At 47.0% G+C, this 18957-nt stretch overlaps 1 protein-coding gene across 1 annotated transcript in view; it reads right to left on the reverse strand.

Moving 5' to 3' along the window:
- MYO5B (myosin VB) overlaps positions 1-18957 on the reverse strand; it is a gene marked incomplete at both ends in the record, with an annotated part of 268648 nt that overhangs the window by 99683 nt on the left and 150008 nt on the right. Inside the window, 5 exons of the mRNA XM_084252600.1 lie at positions 2470-2579; positions 5568-5675; positions 7763-7844; positions 9358-9501; positions 14046-14202. Coding sequence (XP_084108726.1) covers positions 2470-2579; positions 5568-5675; positions 7763-7844; positions 9358-9501; positions 14046-14202 — 601 coding nt within the window. The remainder of the gene's footprint in view (positions 1-2469; positions 2580-5567; positions 5676-7762; positions 7845-9357; positions 9502-14045; positions 14203-18957) is intronic.

An 18957-nucleotide genomic window follows, 5' to 3' on the forward strand; every position in this document is an offset into this window, starting at 1 on the left:
TACAAGATAATGTCAAGAACAGAAAAAAAACCTCTGGGAGACATCAAAGGCCAGTGTTCTTTCAAAGCATGGTTCCCAGAGCAGCGGTTAGAAGTGACCTGGCCTGACCTAACAGAGGGGAGAGGGTGACCACAGAGCAGCCGTGGCATCTGATGGGGCTTGTCCTGAACTCACAGACCCAAGAGTTGCTCTGATCTTCCTGTGAAGTTGTCCAGGTTAGGGTTGCCATGAAAACACCTTGGCATCATCCTAGTTCACCACCTTATTTTTCAGATGAGGAAAATGAAGGCAAATTAGACTCCATGACATTGGCTCCAAGCTCCTAAACCAGCCTGAGAGGTTGGGGAGAAGGAGATTGCCTGGAACTGGGCTGGGTGGCTGGGCTGGGCAAGTCCATCTTCATTCACTCAGCAGCTGGGTCACTGCCAGGGCGACTTTCCTTGGTCCACAGGCTTTTATTCTGCAGCCGCCCCCATACCCTGGGGGCAGCTTGGCAAGCAACAGGTTCAGAGGAGGCCAGTATCCAACCTGTTAATTCAGCTTGTTTCCAAGAAATTTTTAATTGCTAGGCACAGCCCTGCAGCTGGATTGCGTGGCATGTAAATGGCATGTCAGCAGACACATGACTGTCCCAAGCCCGCCTGGAGCTCTCCCTCCACCCCTGGAGAGCACAGTGGAGCAAGGACCACAAGCTCAGAACTGTCTGATAGGTGCCTGGGGACAGGTTCCCATCCTCTGCACTGGGCGTGGCTTGCTCTGCCTGTTGATTAAAGGTGCTAACTGAAACTGATTTAACATGGTGCAGTTACACTTAAGCTTAATTAAATGATGCTAAATTCATTAGAAATAGCCAGCATCATAGATAACAGATTAGTTTTGTGGGCCCATATTGCTAAATTCTAGAAACAAATTGCCTCTGGTGTCCAAGTAATTGCATGCTGTTGCATCTCCAAGGTAACTCTGGCAAACACAGAGCACATTTTCATGCTTTAATTAAAAATAAAAACTATGGAGCAGAAGGCACACAGCTTAGGGATGGACAGCCTTTTCCTAGGAGCCCCACCCTGTGTGCCCAAGGAATAAACCTCATAGGGTCTCTCATAGCATTTCTCAAGTATTTAGCAGTGCATTTCTTTTATTTCCTTTAATATATTTTTTACATCATTTTTCATTTTGGCACAATGTATGCATTTTCATCTCGGTTATAGTGGGCCATCACTGTGCCAGGCACCACCAGGCAAGTGGAGGGCAGCCCAGCTCCAGGGGTGAGGGTCCTGCTGAAGAGGCAAGGCTGGTGACAGCATCGGGGAAGAGCTGCTAGGTCCAGACGTGGCGTTGCTGCTAGCTCCTTCTGACCTAAGACAAAGTATCCTCCCATTTCCTCCTTTCCCACTGGACCCACGAGGCTGCATAGTCCACCTGAGGATGGAGTCCTGAAGGGCCAGGGCACGCCCTGACCCAAGACCAGTCCTCTCTTAAGGAAAATGCACGGGGAGTGATGAGCTCTGCGGGTGCCAGCTACCATTCAGGTCTTCTCCCAAGGGCAGGGCCAGTTTTAACTTCTGATAACCCCCAACCACTAAAAATTACAGGTTAATAAATGTTTGCTCAATTGAAAAAAAAAAAAAAACGAACAGGTTGCGAGTGGCAAGGACACATGCCCATTTCCACACTCTGTCCTGCTGTCTTCTGTCTTTCCCCAGCATCTGCTTACTTACATTCTAAGTTCTTAGGGATAAGACTCATACTTTGTACCTTGCTGGGACTTGGTCACACAGGGCAACAAAAGTGGCCTCTGATGAACAACTGCAGATTCACTTACTCAAGGCCAGAAAAATAGTTCCAACCACTTTGGACACAGTTGAGAACAGCCACCCAGTGGGCACTGCCATCCCCTGCCACAGGAGTTCACTCCCTCATTCACCCCACTAGCCGTGTTTACATGCCAGAAATCCGCTGTTATGCTGGGCACCTGGAAAGTACCTCATTTTTTTATGAGCATTTGTGGAGCACTTGGCTGCCTGCAATACTTTCATATGGTGTCTCATGTAACTTTCGACCTTGAGCTGTCAAAATCTCCCGGTGTCATGTCTCTTGTCTACCCGATCAGACTGGGTAGACACTCTTCTCATGTCCTTGCCTCATGGACCTCACTCAGGAGCTCAGACAGAACTCGTGGGCTGATAATACTTCGTAGGAATTCCACAGACCTTGGGGTGCTTGGAAAACCAACCCATCCATAAGAATATATTAAGTGGCCCCTGAATTCCCTGCCCTCTATGATAAAAATTTGATGGCAGCTGATGTGTTTTTAAAAAAAATTATCAGCACTGGAACAGAATCCACTGCTGTTAAGAATAAACAACCTAGGAGTGCCCTCCAAGAGTAAAGGTGCAGTTCAGCTGTATAAACCCGCAAGAGCCAAGTAAATTGTGTATGTTTTATCTCAGGGGCCGGTGTGTTACTTACTGATATACTACAGGATTCACCATCACGCTCAGGCTGAATCTCCACATTTCCAAGGTGCAGGATAGAAGCAATTATCTTAAAAATGCTTATCTGATGGGACTCTCTCACTCCTGGAAAAAAAAGAATGAATGAATGACAGTCAATATCCATACTAGGACAGAAAGGACATTTTACCCTCTTTTTCAGGACTTAAAAAAAAATCAGGTCTGATATTTTTCTTTCTGGGCCAGTAACTCCTCAAATGATCCTGGCTCCTTACCTCATAATTACTACACATAGAAACAGCTCAGGGGGCAAAGGGGCCTCCTGGACTCACAGGGAAAAAGCCTCACTGTGATTGTCCTGATCAAAACAGATGGGTCACGCATGATTTTAACTTCTCCAGGAGCAAAGGAGAGGCAGCAATCACATAGACTGTTTTGGACTTCATTTCAACCAAAAATTTCATATGCATTTAATAAGAAGGGTCATTTCTCTGCTGTCATTTTGCTCCCAACCTAATATCCTGCAAACATCTGTGACACTATTCAAAGTGCCAGCCAGGGAAGAGGGCGTGCTGTTGTGGGGCTGGCAGGCTGGCTCAGGGCTGCTGCCTGCTGTGCTAGGAGCACCATCATACCTACAGACACCTACAGACACAGGCTGCCCCACACCCCAACCTCTGGGCAGCAGACACTGTCAATGCTGTTCTATATATACAGACAGTATCAAAGGTGTGTTTGTTAAAGCATTACCATTTATGGCTAATTGCAAAAACATTTCAGACTTAAAAACAGGTTACAGAGTGTGAATAAACTATTAAGATAAAAAAAAAGAGACTATAATAAGCAGCAATCAACCTGTAGTACAAATTCCCCTTACAAACACACCCTCTTCCCCAGCTGCAGTGACTTGCTTTTAAGACAATACTTTACTCAGACTAAAAAAAAGAAAAGTCAATGACACCCACACAAATTAGAGAAAAGATGTGTCATGCTAGGCTTGTCGACTTGACTCAGCTCAGTCTACAAAGTGGACATTCCAAGCATCTAATTCCATCCAAGCAGGAATTAGACAAATCCAATCAAAATGTTTAAAATGTTAGATGAGGGCCTCCCCTGGTGGCACAGGCGGTTGAGCGCTGCGCTGTCAAGCTGTCCGCAGCCTCTGCAGCTCCGGTTCGATCCCTGCTGGCTGGCGAGGATCCCACATGGCATGACAGACCTCTCCTGTTACGTCTGCTGCTCCCCTCAGCAGTGTATTTCATCATCTGCCTGTTCTATTCCCCACTCTGTCTCTGGTGAATCCTCTCACCCTCCCGTGCATCTGGCCTGTACCCCGGTTCTTGTATAAATAAATAAATAAATCTTTTAAAAAAATGTTAGATGACCATGCCATGTAAGTTTTATAGGGTGGGGATTTCTTCTTAATTTTTATTCCATAGCACTTTCAAAATACATAAAGTACACACCTGCTATTGCCTCACTGTTACACCCACCAGTGTCTGTCATGGAGCAGGTGCCAGAAACTCGAGTGACACCTGTCCCAGACGGCCAGTACTGTGGATGTCTACACCTGTGTGCATCACTCGAGTAGCTAGGTTTACTTAAGCCACTACTCTAAAAAACAGCCAGGGGCCAAATAATGCTATGCAGCTGGACAAAACTGAAGGGGAGGACAGGTTAAAGTCCAAGGCCAATGCCCATGATGAGACAGGAGGCCAGCCCGCTTTGCATCATGTGGAGGGTCAAGTCCCGGGTGGCAGTCAGAGCTTGGCATGCTCTCAGATAAGACTCATCAGAGCTACTAGTCAGGACCTGGTGCTGGGACCACCAGAGGCTGAGTAGGAAATGGCAGGTAGTGGCAGGCAGTGAATCACTTACAAGTGGCAGATAGTAAATAACTTACAATAATGAGGATCCATGCACTATACTGACCAGAAAGTTCCTTCTTAATACAGGGCTCTCTGAATGAGAAGTACCTCACTATAGGAAGACAAAACAAAACAAATAATCAAGCAGTAAAGCTAAAGGAGTTAAATAGGAGTTGGGATCAATGGCCCATAGCCTGTTTTTATAGATAAAGTTTTATTAGCACATGGTCCTGCCTATTCATTTACATTTGTGCGTGGGAACTTTTACACTCCAAAGGCAAAGCTGAGTAGCTGCCCGAGAAACTGTATGGCCCACAAATCCTTAAATAATTACTATCTTTTCCCTTAAGAAAAAGTTTGCCAACTCCTAGAGTGGAAAAAGGTGGGGGGGGGGCATGTTTATTAAAGGGTGAGGAAGAATATCCTATTAAGATAATTCTACTAAAGCTATTTGCTTTGAGAATGAAAGTACTAGGCTCCTTAGAGCCTGGGCAGGGGAAACTTCTCCTTGCATGTGCTCAACCCACTGCTCCCAGCAGCCTCCAGGACCACATCCCCAGTCACTCCTGGGTTTCAGGCTGACCTTCCAAGCTTTGCATATTCTGGCTGCAGGTACCAGGAATTTACCACTTCAATTTCTTAGTTAAGAAAGCTCGCATTCCACCTTTCCAAACTGGTGTGGAAGAGTTTATTTTCTTCCCTTCTACTGCCCATCATGACCCCAAAGAACAGAGAGATCTTGTTGTAAGGACTCCACTGTTGGTCTGTATGTGGAAACCATAATAACAGAACAACACTGTGTGCAACAGCGACTAGATTCTATAGCTTCTTCCAGCCCAGACCCCATGACTCAGCACATGGGAGACTTGTTGTGAAAGGCATGTTCTTGCTGCTAGAACATACTGCCTCTCAAACCCAGACCAGGGCACCAAAGACATGGCTTCTCTTGGTTTTCCTCCACTGGCTTTGATGGCCTTAGGGAGTGAAAAGGGTTACTCGGCAGTGGCTGAGACAGCAATTCTCAAATTCATATTTTTAAGAAAGATCAATGAAGTGCCAAGTCTTACATTTTGGAGCATAAGGACTGGGATGGAACAAGGGAGTAAGAAGATATTGATGAAGAGCCAGAGGGAAACCTCATCAGCCGATGCAGGTGCACCTTCCCAAAGTGGGACAATGCCAGTGTTCTATGAAATCACCCTCTGGGCCTTCCCCCCTGTACCTCCTCCATTGAGAAGCTCCTTACCGAGGAGTGTGAAGGCTTGTTGGGTCTTCTCAAAGTCCTCAGCGTCATCCACACCCTCAATGGATGTGTCTCCTCCCTGTGACGTATAGAAGAAGTCCTCCGCACAAGCTGGGGTGCAGAGGAAGAAGACATTAGTGTCAGAAAGGGGTGGCCCCTGTTCAGCTCACATGAAGATCAAGGTCCATGAGGATTTCCTCTCTACATCTTATTCCAACCCCTGTGGAGCCCCTTAATATATTATTATTGACCATGATCAATGGGAGAGAAAACTGAATCCAAGAGATAGAAAACTATACAACACTGGCAGAATGCGCTGCTGCGTTTGTGTAAAACTGGCAGGAGGTACCAAGTCAGTCATGGATATCTCCGTTTGCATCAGACTTGTTCTTGAAAGGATCTGATAAACCTAATTAACACACCCCCACTCTGGAATGACAGACTTTATGACCTTCAATCATCTTGGTCTGACAACCTCATTTGATAAGTAAGGGGCAGTGATGAGTCCAACGGAACAGGTTGTTTGTTCATTTGTTTTGCGAAGAGGGGGACACCTATAAATTATTCAGAGACATGAACAAATGCAGGTTGAAGTCCTCCCACATTTATGCCTCAGTTTGATTCCTATTCCATCAGGCCTCTGGGAACAGCTGGTAAGGAGGAGCCTGGTTCTGCCTTAGAGCTCAGAGCCAGCCTTAGCAGAAGGCAGAAACACAAGCACCAGGCAGAATCCACAGAATAGGGGTGAAGGGCTGGGAGGCCAGCAGGGAAAGGCAACCATTACACATAATCAAAACCAACCTTGAGACTCACTTAAAATTCCCACAATATAGTGGGGAGCAGCTGTGTGCAGTACAATCCTGCCTTGTACCTGGGATTTCTAAGTTATAATGTTGGATTTTTCTCAAAAGCCCAAAGGAGGACACTAGATTTCCATATTGGAGGGAAGGAGGCATTTATAGCATCTAACAAAGACTCTTTGTTGTCAACAGCCAGCACCCTAGTACCTGATGTGCCAAATCAGACAGGCTATCCCAGTTAGCAAACTCAGGCCCTGCTGGGTATCTTCCCCTGGCAGAGGCTCATCCTTGCAGGGAGCAGCACACCGAAAGGACCACCTCCTTATCAACTACCCCAAGGTTTGCAATCACCTGTTACCATCACTCCCCAGATCTTCTTCACGAGACACCCCAATAGGAGGCAGGTCCCTCAACTGCTTATTCTGTTTGATCTCAGTCCTTTTGGTCGCTGACCAGTCCATCCTACAACCAACATCTCATGTCACCTGGTTGGGGCCTCTCTTTACCTACAATTCCCAAGGAGAAACATACAAAAAAGTCCCTATTTACTGGCTTAATGGGCAGACATTGGACCAGGCAGTGGACAGACCATGGAGAGGGCATGAATGCAGGGACTAGAGTTGGACCACCCAGGTCACAGCCAGGGGCTTGCTCTTCACTTGGGAAGACCATGCTCTGACCTGCGGCTGGCAAGAGGTTATTTATAAAACTGTAACAATATGTGCATGGACATGAAAAGGAAGAAAAGCATTCATTCCTGATTACCCCTTTTTATCTGATGGGAGGAACCAGGAGACACCGGCTCCAGGTGAGAGGCCTTTCTGGCTGCTCCATCCTGCCCTCTGGGGGTGTGGGCTTGGACAGAAGGAATCAGAAAGCATGGACACAGCCTAGCTTTACTCTTCCATATCCCCCTTGTCTTCTGAGGGGAGGCTCTGGCTTTACAATGGGCCTCTCAAGGGATCCCCACTTTATCCCTGCTATTCTCACCTTCTCCCTTTTCTTTGTCTCATGTGACTTAAGACATGTCACGCACAATTAAGAGATGTGTATTAGCTGAATCTCTAGGTCTAGGTCCTCATGGTTGGGGCACACTTCCTGTAATGCCTAAAGTAGAACATTTTTCAAAATAATAATGCATGAAAATTCATTTAAGCTCTGCAAAAACACTGAACCTCCCTATCGTTTTCTGCAGCCTGGGAATGACTGGCAGCCTGGGGACAGTTTGCTAACTGGGCAGCAAAGCTCAGAGAGGACGCAATATTAGAGGTGGACTCGAGACCAGAACCCACGAGTGAGTGGCGTTGAGCAGTGTACCCCTTCTCTCCTCAGAGCCTGGGAAAGACCCCTCCCACTGCAGGAGTCACCCCAAAGACAGGCAGGTACCCATCTGCTTACTCAGTGCAAGCTCTTTAAGCTCCGGAAGACTGGCAGCGGCACAGAGTTGGTAGAAGATGTGGTAATTCCTCTCATCATCTGCCTGAAGAAGGAAAAAAAGTCCAGCAGTTTTAGGGCTGTTATATTCCCCCCACCCCAGGATTATGCTCTCACCTCGTCTATTCCCAGTGGGTGACAGAGGTTTCGGTTTTTCCTGACCTCTGTCCCCTTCATTTCCCACCTCTGGATTTTTCCATCCACCATCTAAGGGGGCCTTCTTCCAACCTGAGGCATTTTATCTTCTACACAAAAATGTGTATTTCTTTTTCTTCCTATGAAGAAGACAGCTGCTAGTCCACAAGTGGGTCACCTAGCCCACAGACACTTGTTCCGACATCCATGCTGCCTGGCTCATGTTGCAGATTGTGAGTTCCCTGCTGAAGGCTCGCTTTCTCCTCTGGGAGGCGAGATTGTACCTTCAGGGATCATTTCTGTAGTTCATTACTCCTCTGGGAGGTCTCAAACTAAGCAGAAGCTACACCCTTTCCAGCACATCAGGCTGGGGGACAGTGAGGAAAGGTAGTGACTGAAGCAGGACTTACAGGGGACACTCAGACCAGTCCTGCCTTCAATTGGCAGAGGAGTAGGGGTGGGGCTGCAGGAGGCCTGAGCAAGGAGAGAAGAGGAAGGCTTGGGGTGGTGAGAGCCTGGCCTGAGCACCCCACCCAAGGCATCCCTTCCCCAGCTCCGCAGGCTGCTTGCGTGGCTGTGGTGAAATGCGGCATGCAGAGCCGTCAAAACCAACCTGTGAGGTGGAGAGATGGAGGCTGAACAGAAAAAGGGGGACACCACAAGGCTGGTTAAAAGATTCATTAGATGTCTGATAAATAGCAGCATGGACACCGTTGCCACTGAGAACAGGCGGCTGAGGCATTTGGGTATCCTCTGACGGCGGCCGACATGTCAGGGCCAGAAGCCACAGGCCATCACCTGGGCTCAGCGATGGGACTTGGAAAGGAGCTGGAGGAAAACTATTGGGGGGGTCAGGGAAGGGGGACCAGGGTCTCCAAGAGGTCACAGAGTATTTGGGAAGGAGGGAGAGAAAGGTGAGCACAAAGCAATGATGAACTGACAGGTTCAACAGGTGGGCAGGGGAAACACCAGTTACTTGAAAAGAAAACTAAGTAGAAGGCCAAGTAGTTTTGTTTTTCTTTCTTTTTTAATATATAACCTACCAACAAGGCTCCTGGGGAGGGCTGACCACAGACCCAGGATGACATTCCCCTAGTCATAAGCCTCTACAATCTGCAAGGAATAGGACTGTCCTGTTCTTCACTGTGTCTTCATGATCTAGCACGTATTAGCTATTTAATATGTTTGTTGATTGACTCTAAAAACAATACCCACAGAAAAATAATACTGGGTAAAAAACTTTCATGCCTGATGACTGCAGCCTGTGAATGAATACTTACTGATGAAAGAGAAGAAAGAACTCAAAGAACAAGAATATTCAATTCCAGGATCAAAAAATGAGCAGCTTTCTGGGTATCAGGACGAGGGCTGGGAGTGAGCATCACGCAGAGAAGAGCACAAAAGGCCCAAGGTCCACCACGCACCTGAAAAACCACTCTGGACTTCTCCAACAGGTAGGTCCTCATGTTGGCCCCAATGATGTGGTACCTTTTGTCAAAGCCAATCTGAATATACTTCCCGAAACGGCTGCTGTTGTCATTGCGAGTGGTTTTAGCATTTCCAATGGCCTGTGCAGAACAAACAGATCAAACAAGTGCAAAACAGGCAGGGGTTTCTTGACCTTAAGATTATGTCTGTGCCATACAGTCAATGAGCCAAGCTGAAACAAAACCAAACTTCACTTCCAACCACCACTTCTGCTAAGGCAGCCCACTGAAAGTGGTGAGTTGACTGGGGGACTCTTTGGAACCAGCTGGAACAGGAGTACCCCACTGTCCTTCCTTTCTTCTTCCTCTTCCCCGTCTGGAACACACATGCGGGGGCTTACGGCACCAGAGTGCTCTTGGGGCCAACAGCGAAAGGGCCAGAGAATCAGACCACTGTGCTGACACCCCTGAACCACTAAGGTGATTATGAGATTTATAAATGAAGCAAGGGAAACAACTTTGTTGCTTATCCACGTATGTATATTCGGTAAAACCAAAGTGGCTTAGAAGTAATAATTTCTGTACTGGGACTATACCAAGCAGTGAGGGACACAGGAAGGAAGCAGCAGCTACACCCGGCAGGACAGGACAGGCTTCCAGGAGTGACAACTGAAGGGGATCTTAAGGGACAAGCTTTCCAGTGGGGAAGGAGAGGGCATTTTCTTGTGAATATAAAGGGGGGTGGAGCGAGAGAGCCCACCGCACTGTGTGGCATGGCTCTGGGGTGTGGGAACAGGAGAAAACAAGAGCGATGAGATCAAGGAGGTGTGCTGGGGGTAGATTTCTGTATGAATAGGTTAAGAATTGTAGGCTTTCTTGTTTCTTTTGCTTAACATAAGTCAACCCCTGAAAATTACACAGCAACTGGTCACACTTGCTATCAATTTTGCTCCCTGTAGCCCCCTTCTTTTTCTGAGGATGGGGAGTGTGTGGCTTCCAGAGTGGTATGCCTGCAGACTCAGTCACCCTAAAATACTATATGACCCCTCTTCCTGGACTTGGGGTCTGTCTCTGCTCTAACAGCCTCCTGATTACCAACATCCTTTTAATCAGCACAGACTTGTGAACAAATCACTCCCCAGATGCTGACAAGCTCTTACACAGAATGGGGTCAGAGGGCTCTGCAGCTGACAATAAATCATCCCAACTCATCCCAGTCACTGCACCCCACCTTCAAGTCGCCATTAATTCAAACAACTGCCATGTAGGGTGCCCCCTGGGACCTCAGCCTCCTCAGTGCCCAGCTCCCCGTGGGAGGGCTGCTGTTGCTGGGCTGCGGAAATAATGAGCTGATGACATGACCATAAGTGATAGCTTCACTGGGAGGTGGCATCCTGCCCCAGGACAGGGCAGGGGAATGAGTAACCAGCTGTCTCCAGATCAAGACCTGCCCTGTGTGGGTTATAACCTCTGAGGAGCCACAAGGCAGACAAGCCTTCCTGGCACAACAGCCCCTTGCACCAGGGCTCTGAATTCAAGAGCATTTGTGTTTAGATCATGCAAAAGCCACTCTTGCTCTGCTTGGTAATGCTCGTTTTAATCCTACCCAGAGCGTTCCCTGGCTATAATTCTTCCTTTCCAAGTTCATGTTAAAGATTTCTCTCAAATATAACACCTAATAGCAGCTCAAGGGACAGTCACTCTGATGACGAAATTCTGTATTTAATAGAATGAGCCCCCAGACCTATCCATGCTATTTCCAAAGAACCTATTTGCACAAGGCAGAAATTTGACCTTTTGAGCCCAAACCACAGTAGCATTTATTTACATGACATCATGCAAAATTCAGATAAACTGGTCACACATACAGTCCTCCAGCTTGAGACCTTAACTGCCAAAGCCACATCTCATGTGTTTTGGGCTGTGTGTGGGGCTTGGACATTTTCCCCACATTAAAGCACCCTGCCTCCACCAGCCAGAGTGGACACTGTAAACAATGGTCATTTTGGACAACCGTCACTTAAGTGTTTTCCAAAGCAGAGACTAAACTGATAATTGCACAGTAGCATTATTCACAGTAGTGACAAGGTAGAAACTACCCCAGTGTCCATTCACAGAGAACTGGGTAAACAAAATGTAGCCACACAGTAAAATATTACCTAACCCCAGATAGAAACCAAGTACCAACACATTCTACAATGTGCATGAATTCTGAAAACATGCTAAATGAAATAAATCAGGCACAAAATGACAAATGTAGGATTTCACTTACATGAGTTTCCTAAAAGAGGCACATTCCCACCAGGAGGTGGACAGTCAGTCTTTAGCAGACATAGAGGTTCTATTTGGGAAGATGAAAACATCCTGGAAATGGGCAGGGATGATTCTTACACAACATTGTGAATGCACTTAATGCCTCTGAACTGTACACTGAAAATGCTTAAAATGGTCAATTTTATATAACGTATGTTTTACCACAATAAAACAGTAAAATTTTATAGCTCACTCCCCTTGTCTCGTATGTGTTAAATAACACAGTGATCTGTCTTCACTAAATCCCCAGCTTGCCTAACGATGACTTTGTATGGCCACAAGAGATCAAACAATTTCTCCCTTTCACTGTTTTACCCAGAATAATTAATCACTTTTTCCAAAGAGGAGATATTCTGTGCCTGTGAAGTCTTACTGCCTAAACGATGAACTGAATTTTCAAACTCAGGGCCACGGAAATGTTGAAAGCCTGGTTTTACTTCCATTTGAGGTGAAATCTGATGTTGATTATGGAGTGCTCTCTTAACTGTTCCAATTTAGTGTCAGTCCAAGGAAGACCAAGGCCAAGTCCATGATCACCTTCAGAACTGGATCCAGGGCCAGGAGGCCACCACCTTGGGTCTTAGAATAAACTATGGGCACATAGGCTACCACCTAAATAAATGTCTAGCAATCAGAGTTAAGCAAATTATGATAAAACCATGAATTATTATGCGTTTTCAGCCAATAAGACAATTCATTAAAAGTTTAATGATATAGAGACAAAGCTTAAAATATGATATTCAGTAGAAAAGCTGGAAAAATAAATACCAAAATTGGAGTGATTATTAGCTGACTGTAGGATTAAAGGGGATTGTTTCCATGCATTCTTTTACATTTTTCAGGAAGCCCTTAAATTTTTTTTCCAAATCAGTTAATGGTTAGCAAACTGGGGTCCCCAGCTAGGAATTCATAAGAAATTTAAATTCTTGGACTCTTCCCCAACCCTTCCAAATTAGAAACTCTAGGGGTGGGATCAGCAATCTGCTTTAACAAGTACTCCAGGCCACTGGGTGCTCAGGACTCAAGCTTAGAAATGATTGTAGTAGAAACAAAGTTTTTCCTTTGTTATCTGTTTGGTAGGGAAACTTTGGTATCCTCTAATTCTCAGTGATGATATGACGCTGATACTCAGCAGGAGATAAAATTCTCCAGATAATGCAACTCTGTAGGCAGAGGATTTTGTGGCATCATCAACAAATTCCTGTGGAGACTCAGAATTTACTCATAACATACTATATTACAGTGCAATATCACTTCCATACATATAAAATAAGAACACAAATTAGTAATTCTACCTTAGAATTATAATAAAAAGAATATACTCCTGCAATAGGTAAAGGAGGAAGAGGGGGTCCTGGGGAGGTCCGGGCAGATAGTTCCCCAACCAGCAGCTGAGTAATCACAAAGAGCAAACACAATGGTGACTTGTGTCTTCATGGGGGTGGGGGTGTCCCCTCAGGGCTATGCAGATTTGCTGCTATCTTGGCAGGATTTGGATACAACAGAATTACTTAAAAAAACAGAGGGGCTGCCCAGGGCTGGCAGAAGGGCCAGACTATAACCTGGTTGATAAGGAAGCACCTCAGTGTCAAAGGCATGGGAAAAAGCTAAGCCAGGGACTGTGCTGACATTTAGTTTTATTCCATGAGAATCCAGTTTTGTACAGAGGAAAGGGAGGAAAAGAAATGGAGCTCTGGTCCTCGAACATGATTTACAATAGCAAGACCTAAGTGTTAGGAACTGTGACCCTGTGTTTGTATCAACTGCTCTGAGTCCTGGGATCCTGGGCAAAGAAAAAAGCCAGGACCTGCCCTGGCCAGTTGATGCCATCACAGGTAACTGTTTCCTGGAGGTCTTCAAAGATTCTGCCATCACATCCTTTTGGCCTTTACTGACTTCCCCTCAAAGACAAAATGTTCCAATATTTGGGGGGAAGTGGAGAATAAGGTATCATCTACCTCGGCTCCTCCACCCCCATGAGAACTGCCCGCCAACTCGGCAGGCCTTCAAAGCATGGATGGTTTTGGCGGAGCACTCATTTGCTGACACACAGTGGCAATGGCGGAGGGTGTCGGTGGTGAGGGGGTACAGGCAGGGCTGTCACTACAGCATTTGGCAGAGTGAAGGGACAAGGAGAACCTCAAAAGAACAATCTACCCAATACCGGGACCTTAAAGATGCTGCCAGGTTTAGATTATTCCCGAACCTGTGGTCTTAGGGGAACCTTCATAATTTTTTCCGTACAGTTGACAATGGGCTCTTGGAAAGGCGTGATGCCGAACATGGGAGCCGATCCTTGTCATCAGCCACACAAAGCTGTGCACCCAGCAGACCTACAACCAGGAAGGCCAAGGATGTCTGGAAGGCTTTACCTCCATGATGGGACTGGACGCCAGGACCTTCTCTTCTATGTTGGTGTCACTGGCTGAGCCACCAACTGTGGCAAAATAGCGCATGGCGTACTTGGCTGACACGGTCTTGCCTGCTCCCGACTCCCCGCTGACGATAATGGACTGGTTCTTCTCATCTCTAGAAGGGAAAAGGCTCTGGTTAGTCACTGGCCATGGAAAGGCTCTTCTGGGGCTGCTGACAAGGGCTAGGCCCAATCAGGAACATCCCTCCTCCCTTTAGGGTGAATGTGAGGGGCCAGCATAAAACAGTCCACCCTCCCTCCATGAGGGCACAAGATCTGAAAGTGGAGAGAAAGAAAGGAGTGGTGAACCCCAAGAAAGGGAGATGCAGCCACTCTCCCAAGTTCTCTCTGGATACAGCCCCCTAGATCATCCCCATACATGTATATGTACATGTATGCACACACATGTTTAAATGCCCACATGTATACACATGCATATATGTATACACTGGTATATATGCATACACGTATCTATGTGTTACACCTGTTTATATTATACACACATATTTGCCTCTGAGAATCTACACGTAAGCATTGATACATGCTACCTTCTGTGTCTGCGTAAGTTATACTTTTCTCAAGAACAAGGATACTTTCTCATCTTGTGTTTTGATCCAGCATGTCAGCAGACAGTCTAGAACACTTCTGTGCGTGCAGGTATATCACAGCCTTTCCAAGGTCAGGCTGATCTTGTCTCAAGTTTTCCAGAAATTAGATAAAATAGCTATCCATTGCATAAGACTAAATGGAAGATAAAAAGACACTCCCCATCAGATGAAAATGCACCCCTACTTCTCCCTTCAACAGGGACAGCAGGAAGAGAGACAAGGAGTGAAAAGAGCAGCCTAGCAGGTCTTCCATGGACACAGCTGCTCGAGCAGGGAGTGAGAACATAGGGCTGGGCCTCAGGAGTGGGAGGTGGATGGCTGGGCAGGGCCGCACGGCCGTCTACCTGCAGGCCGTCTATTCTGCTTCCCATCTCCAGCGCCCCGAACGGCACCTGGCACAGAGCTTCACTCAGTGTGGTTTCTTGGATTAGAAACAAGCAGGGGGCGGCAGTCCCCTTTTCCAGATGAGAAGTGTGAAGGTATGTTCAGAACACAGGTCTCCTGGTGCCAGAGCTTCTCCATCTTTCCCTCCCCCGCCCCCATGCCTTCTCCCTGTCAGTGGCACCTGCCTCCACTCACTGACTCCAGGCAGAAACCTAAGTCAGAGTAGCTTCTTCCTTGCCCCACGCCCTACATCAGTGCACCCAATGAATCCGTGTCCGACTAGCGTCAGCGCTCTTCTCCGCGCCTCTTAGTCTCAGCCATCACCATCACCGGACACACCTGACAACAGCAGCTTTCTACCTTCTACTCTCCTCCTCCTACAATACAACCTTCCTATGTGAACATCCATGAACACGCAATCACACCTCCGCCCCGCGTTAAGCCTTCCAGCAGCAACCCAGCTCCACTGTGTTCACGGTTCCAGGGTCCAACACCTCTTCCCAGGTGTAAGCAAACAAACTCTTCATTCACTACGTCCAGGCCACACAGGACTTCTCTCCCGACTCCTTCCTACTTTACAGGTGCTGATGCTGTTCTAGTTCAAAGTGGTTTTCCTTTCTTTGATCTCACAACTCTGAGTGCCTGGTACTCAATCATCCTGCCTTGCGGCGGCTCAAGTATAACCAGTGTTTAGTGTAATTAATTAACCACCTATTTACAGCAGGCTCCAATGATTTACAAAACTCTTAAGCCATGCACCATCTGCTGAGGATTCACAAGGCTGCCAGGTGCCAGTCTTTTCATTTTAAAGATGATAAAAGTGAAGTTTGGAAAGGTCAAGTGACAGGCTGGAGTTGTTGCAACCGAGACCGTGAGCCTGCACTTGAACCAGGCCCCGTGTTCCCGCACAATTTCCCACCGGGCTGTGCCATGCTGTCTCTATGTTGTCATCACACCCTTCTTGTATACTAAAGCTCCCATCGCTGAATCCCCCTGCCAAATCTAGCCTCAGTATGAGAGATTAGCTATGAGTCAGGAACTCCTCAGCTGCAACAGCACTTCTTTCTGACCACCCCACCTTCAAAGCACTCGCTACACAACTGATCAATATTTTCCTCACCTACTTAGTGCCCCTTCCCCTTGCTTCCCCCACTAGAAGAACATAAGGCCCTGAAGGCCCAACTCAGGTGCCGGGGCTTGAATTGGCAGCCAGCACTGAACTGTCAAGGGGAGAGCCCTAGCAAGGGCTGGCACTTACAGTGGCTCACACAGACTGAGCACGGGGTCCAGTGCCCCCTATAGATGTACAATTTATTGCCTACAAATCTGAGCTTGGTGGTCTGTGTCCCACACTTGCCCGTGAGAAAAGGGCTGTTGAGGGACCAGGGCCTCACATACAACTCTCTATCTCTGAACTGGGCATCCCGTAAGGAGGAGAACAACGTGTGCTGAAGTCAAGCCCCTGACATACACCTCAGTTGCTAGCAGGAGACAGGGGCAGCCTGGCTAAGGCACGGGAGGAAGGGCAGCTACGACTGAACACATCATTAAGCCCTTCGTCGTTTGCTCCTCTAATGACAAGTCATCTGGAAATTTGGGTGTGTTGGTAGAATATAGTCTGTTCACTAATGGGATAATCAATCTACTGTCTCTTGCCTGTCTACATCTGTCTTGTCTCTAATTATATTTTCAACACCATTGTCACAACATAGATCATGTATTTCTTTTTTTTAAAAGACTACACTGGAGAATGAGGACAAAAGGAAGTTTTAATTATCAAAGATATATGTCAGTACCACGGACAGAGCTGATAATTCAGAGACTAACTAGGAAAATATAATTAAAACGAATCTTACACAAATAATGCTGACTTAAAAAATGAAAGCATTATATATGGCAGGACATTATCCTCAGAAATTTAGTAAGAACCACCATGATACTTAGGAATATAAACACGGCGATATTAATACAAAACTTATTGGAACGCCATTAAAAGTATGGGGAGGACAGATTGGAGAAGAGTTAGGTAAAGTCTCATGGAGGGCCAAGTCAGACCAGGAGAATAAAATGGGGTCCTGTGTGGCAGGAAGAACAATGTAGAGGACAGAGACAGGTTTGGGTGGAGGCTAAATTAGGTGAGAGGGATATAGAAAATTATGGGGAGGGCCTCCCCGGTGGCGCAGCAGTTGAGCACTGGGTTGCGAAGCTGCCCACAGCCTCTGCAGCACTGGTTCAATCCCCGGCCACCGGGAGAGGGTCCCACATGGCGCGACAGACCTCTCCTGCCGCGCCTGCTGCTCCCCTCAGCAGTGTATTTCATCAGTCTGCCTGTTCTGCTCCCCGCTCTGCCTCTGGTGAATTCTCTCACCCTCCCGCGCTTCTGACTGTACCCAGTGCTTGTAAAAATAAAATAAATCTTTAAAAAAAAATTATGGGGGCCTCCCCGGTGGCGCAGCGGTTGAGCGCTGGGTTGCGAAGCTGCCCGCAGCCTCTGTGGCGCCGGTTCGATCCCCGGCTGCTCCCCGGCCACCAGAGGAGGGTCCCGCATGGCGCGCAGACCTCTCCTGCCGCCCGCTGCTCCCCTCAGCAGTGTACTTCGGTCCTTCTGCCTGCTCTGCTCCTTGCTCTGGCTCTGGTGAATTCTCTCACCCTCCCGCGCTTCTGACTGTACCCAGTGCTTGTATAAATAAATAAAATAACTCTTTAAAAAAAAATTATGGGGAGGCAGATTTGGGCTTTAACAATCAAACAATTACAAAGGTATAAAAGTAAAGGTTTCCTCCCTTTGGGGGCACCAAAGAGAACATTTCTGCTTTGAGAAGGGGCTGAGCTAGAAAATACTATGTGAGAGATTCTATGACTCCTTCCAACAAGAAAGCCAAAGTGGGAAGCAGGATGTACATCCCGGGCACCTTGTGAGGGCCCCCCCAGGTCCAGTGCCCAAGGGCTGCATGTGTGGGGAGGCACATGGGCATCCCTGAGTGCCTCTGCCATCAGGAGTCACACCCTCCCCCGCCTCAGGTAGAGCTGTGTGCTCAGGCACAATCCAGAACTCAACAAGCCATTCAGGAAAACTGTCATAAATATTCATTGGGAACTGCTTAATTGGTATTTAGCAGCGAGTCCTAAGTGTCTACTTGGTAAGATGAAATCGAACCTTCTGACAGTGCAGGAGATAAGCATTCACTGCATTTTATATCTAAGTATCATTTTCCCACTTCAGTTTCACAGCGGCCCTCAGAGTGCTGGGTTCTATTTATAAACCTCGGAGGTATAGCTTGATACATGTAGCAGCAAAATGAATCCATCTCTTCCACTTACTTGCTGCTCTCGAGAGAGAGACAATCTCCTGAGAGGTGACAGCATCACAGAAAGAACTTCAGGGAGTTCCACCCAGCCCACCCTCACTGTCAGGCAAGCAGGGGAGACTGCAAGGAAACTGGAGGGGTAGGAGGCTCCTTGGTGTGAATGCAAGTGGACTACCCATTGTTCTTAAGATAAGACAATAGGAAATGATCCCATGACCTCCTGCTACTTCTGCATTCTGCGAGTCCAGCTCCAGGCTGCAGTGGAGCTATGTGATGCATTCCACACCAATCACAGGTATGGCTAGTGTAAGACACACACTTTGGGACTCAAGAGGCCTGTGTGTTTGGGGATGGGCAATGGTGGAATGTTTTCTGTGATTTTACTCTAATGGGCTAGTTTTGGTCAATGTCATTATTAGTTGGGGGTAAACAATGATCCATGCATACAATCTCTCTACTGTAGAGCACCAAATACTTATCAAACTATTTCATTTGGTTCTGGAAATCATTTTGCAGTGAAGGAAAACATCTGAGAAGACACATTTAAGAATTTATCTCCCTCTTTTCTCCC

The sequence above is a fragment of the Talpa europaea genome, assembly GCF_964194135.1.
Source record: "Talpa europaea genome assembly, chromosome: 13".
NCBI classification, from domain to species: Eukaryota; Metazoa; Chordata; class Mammalia; order Eulipotyphla; family Talpidae; genus Talpa; species Talpa europaea.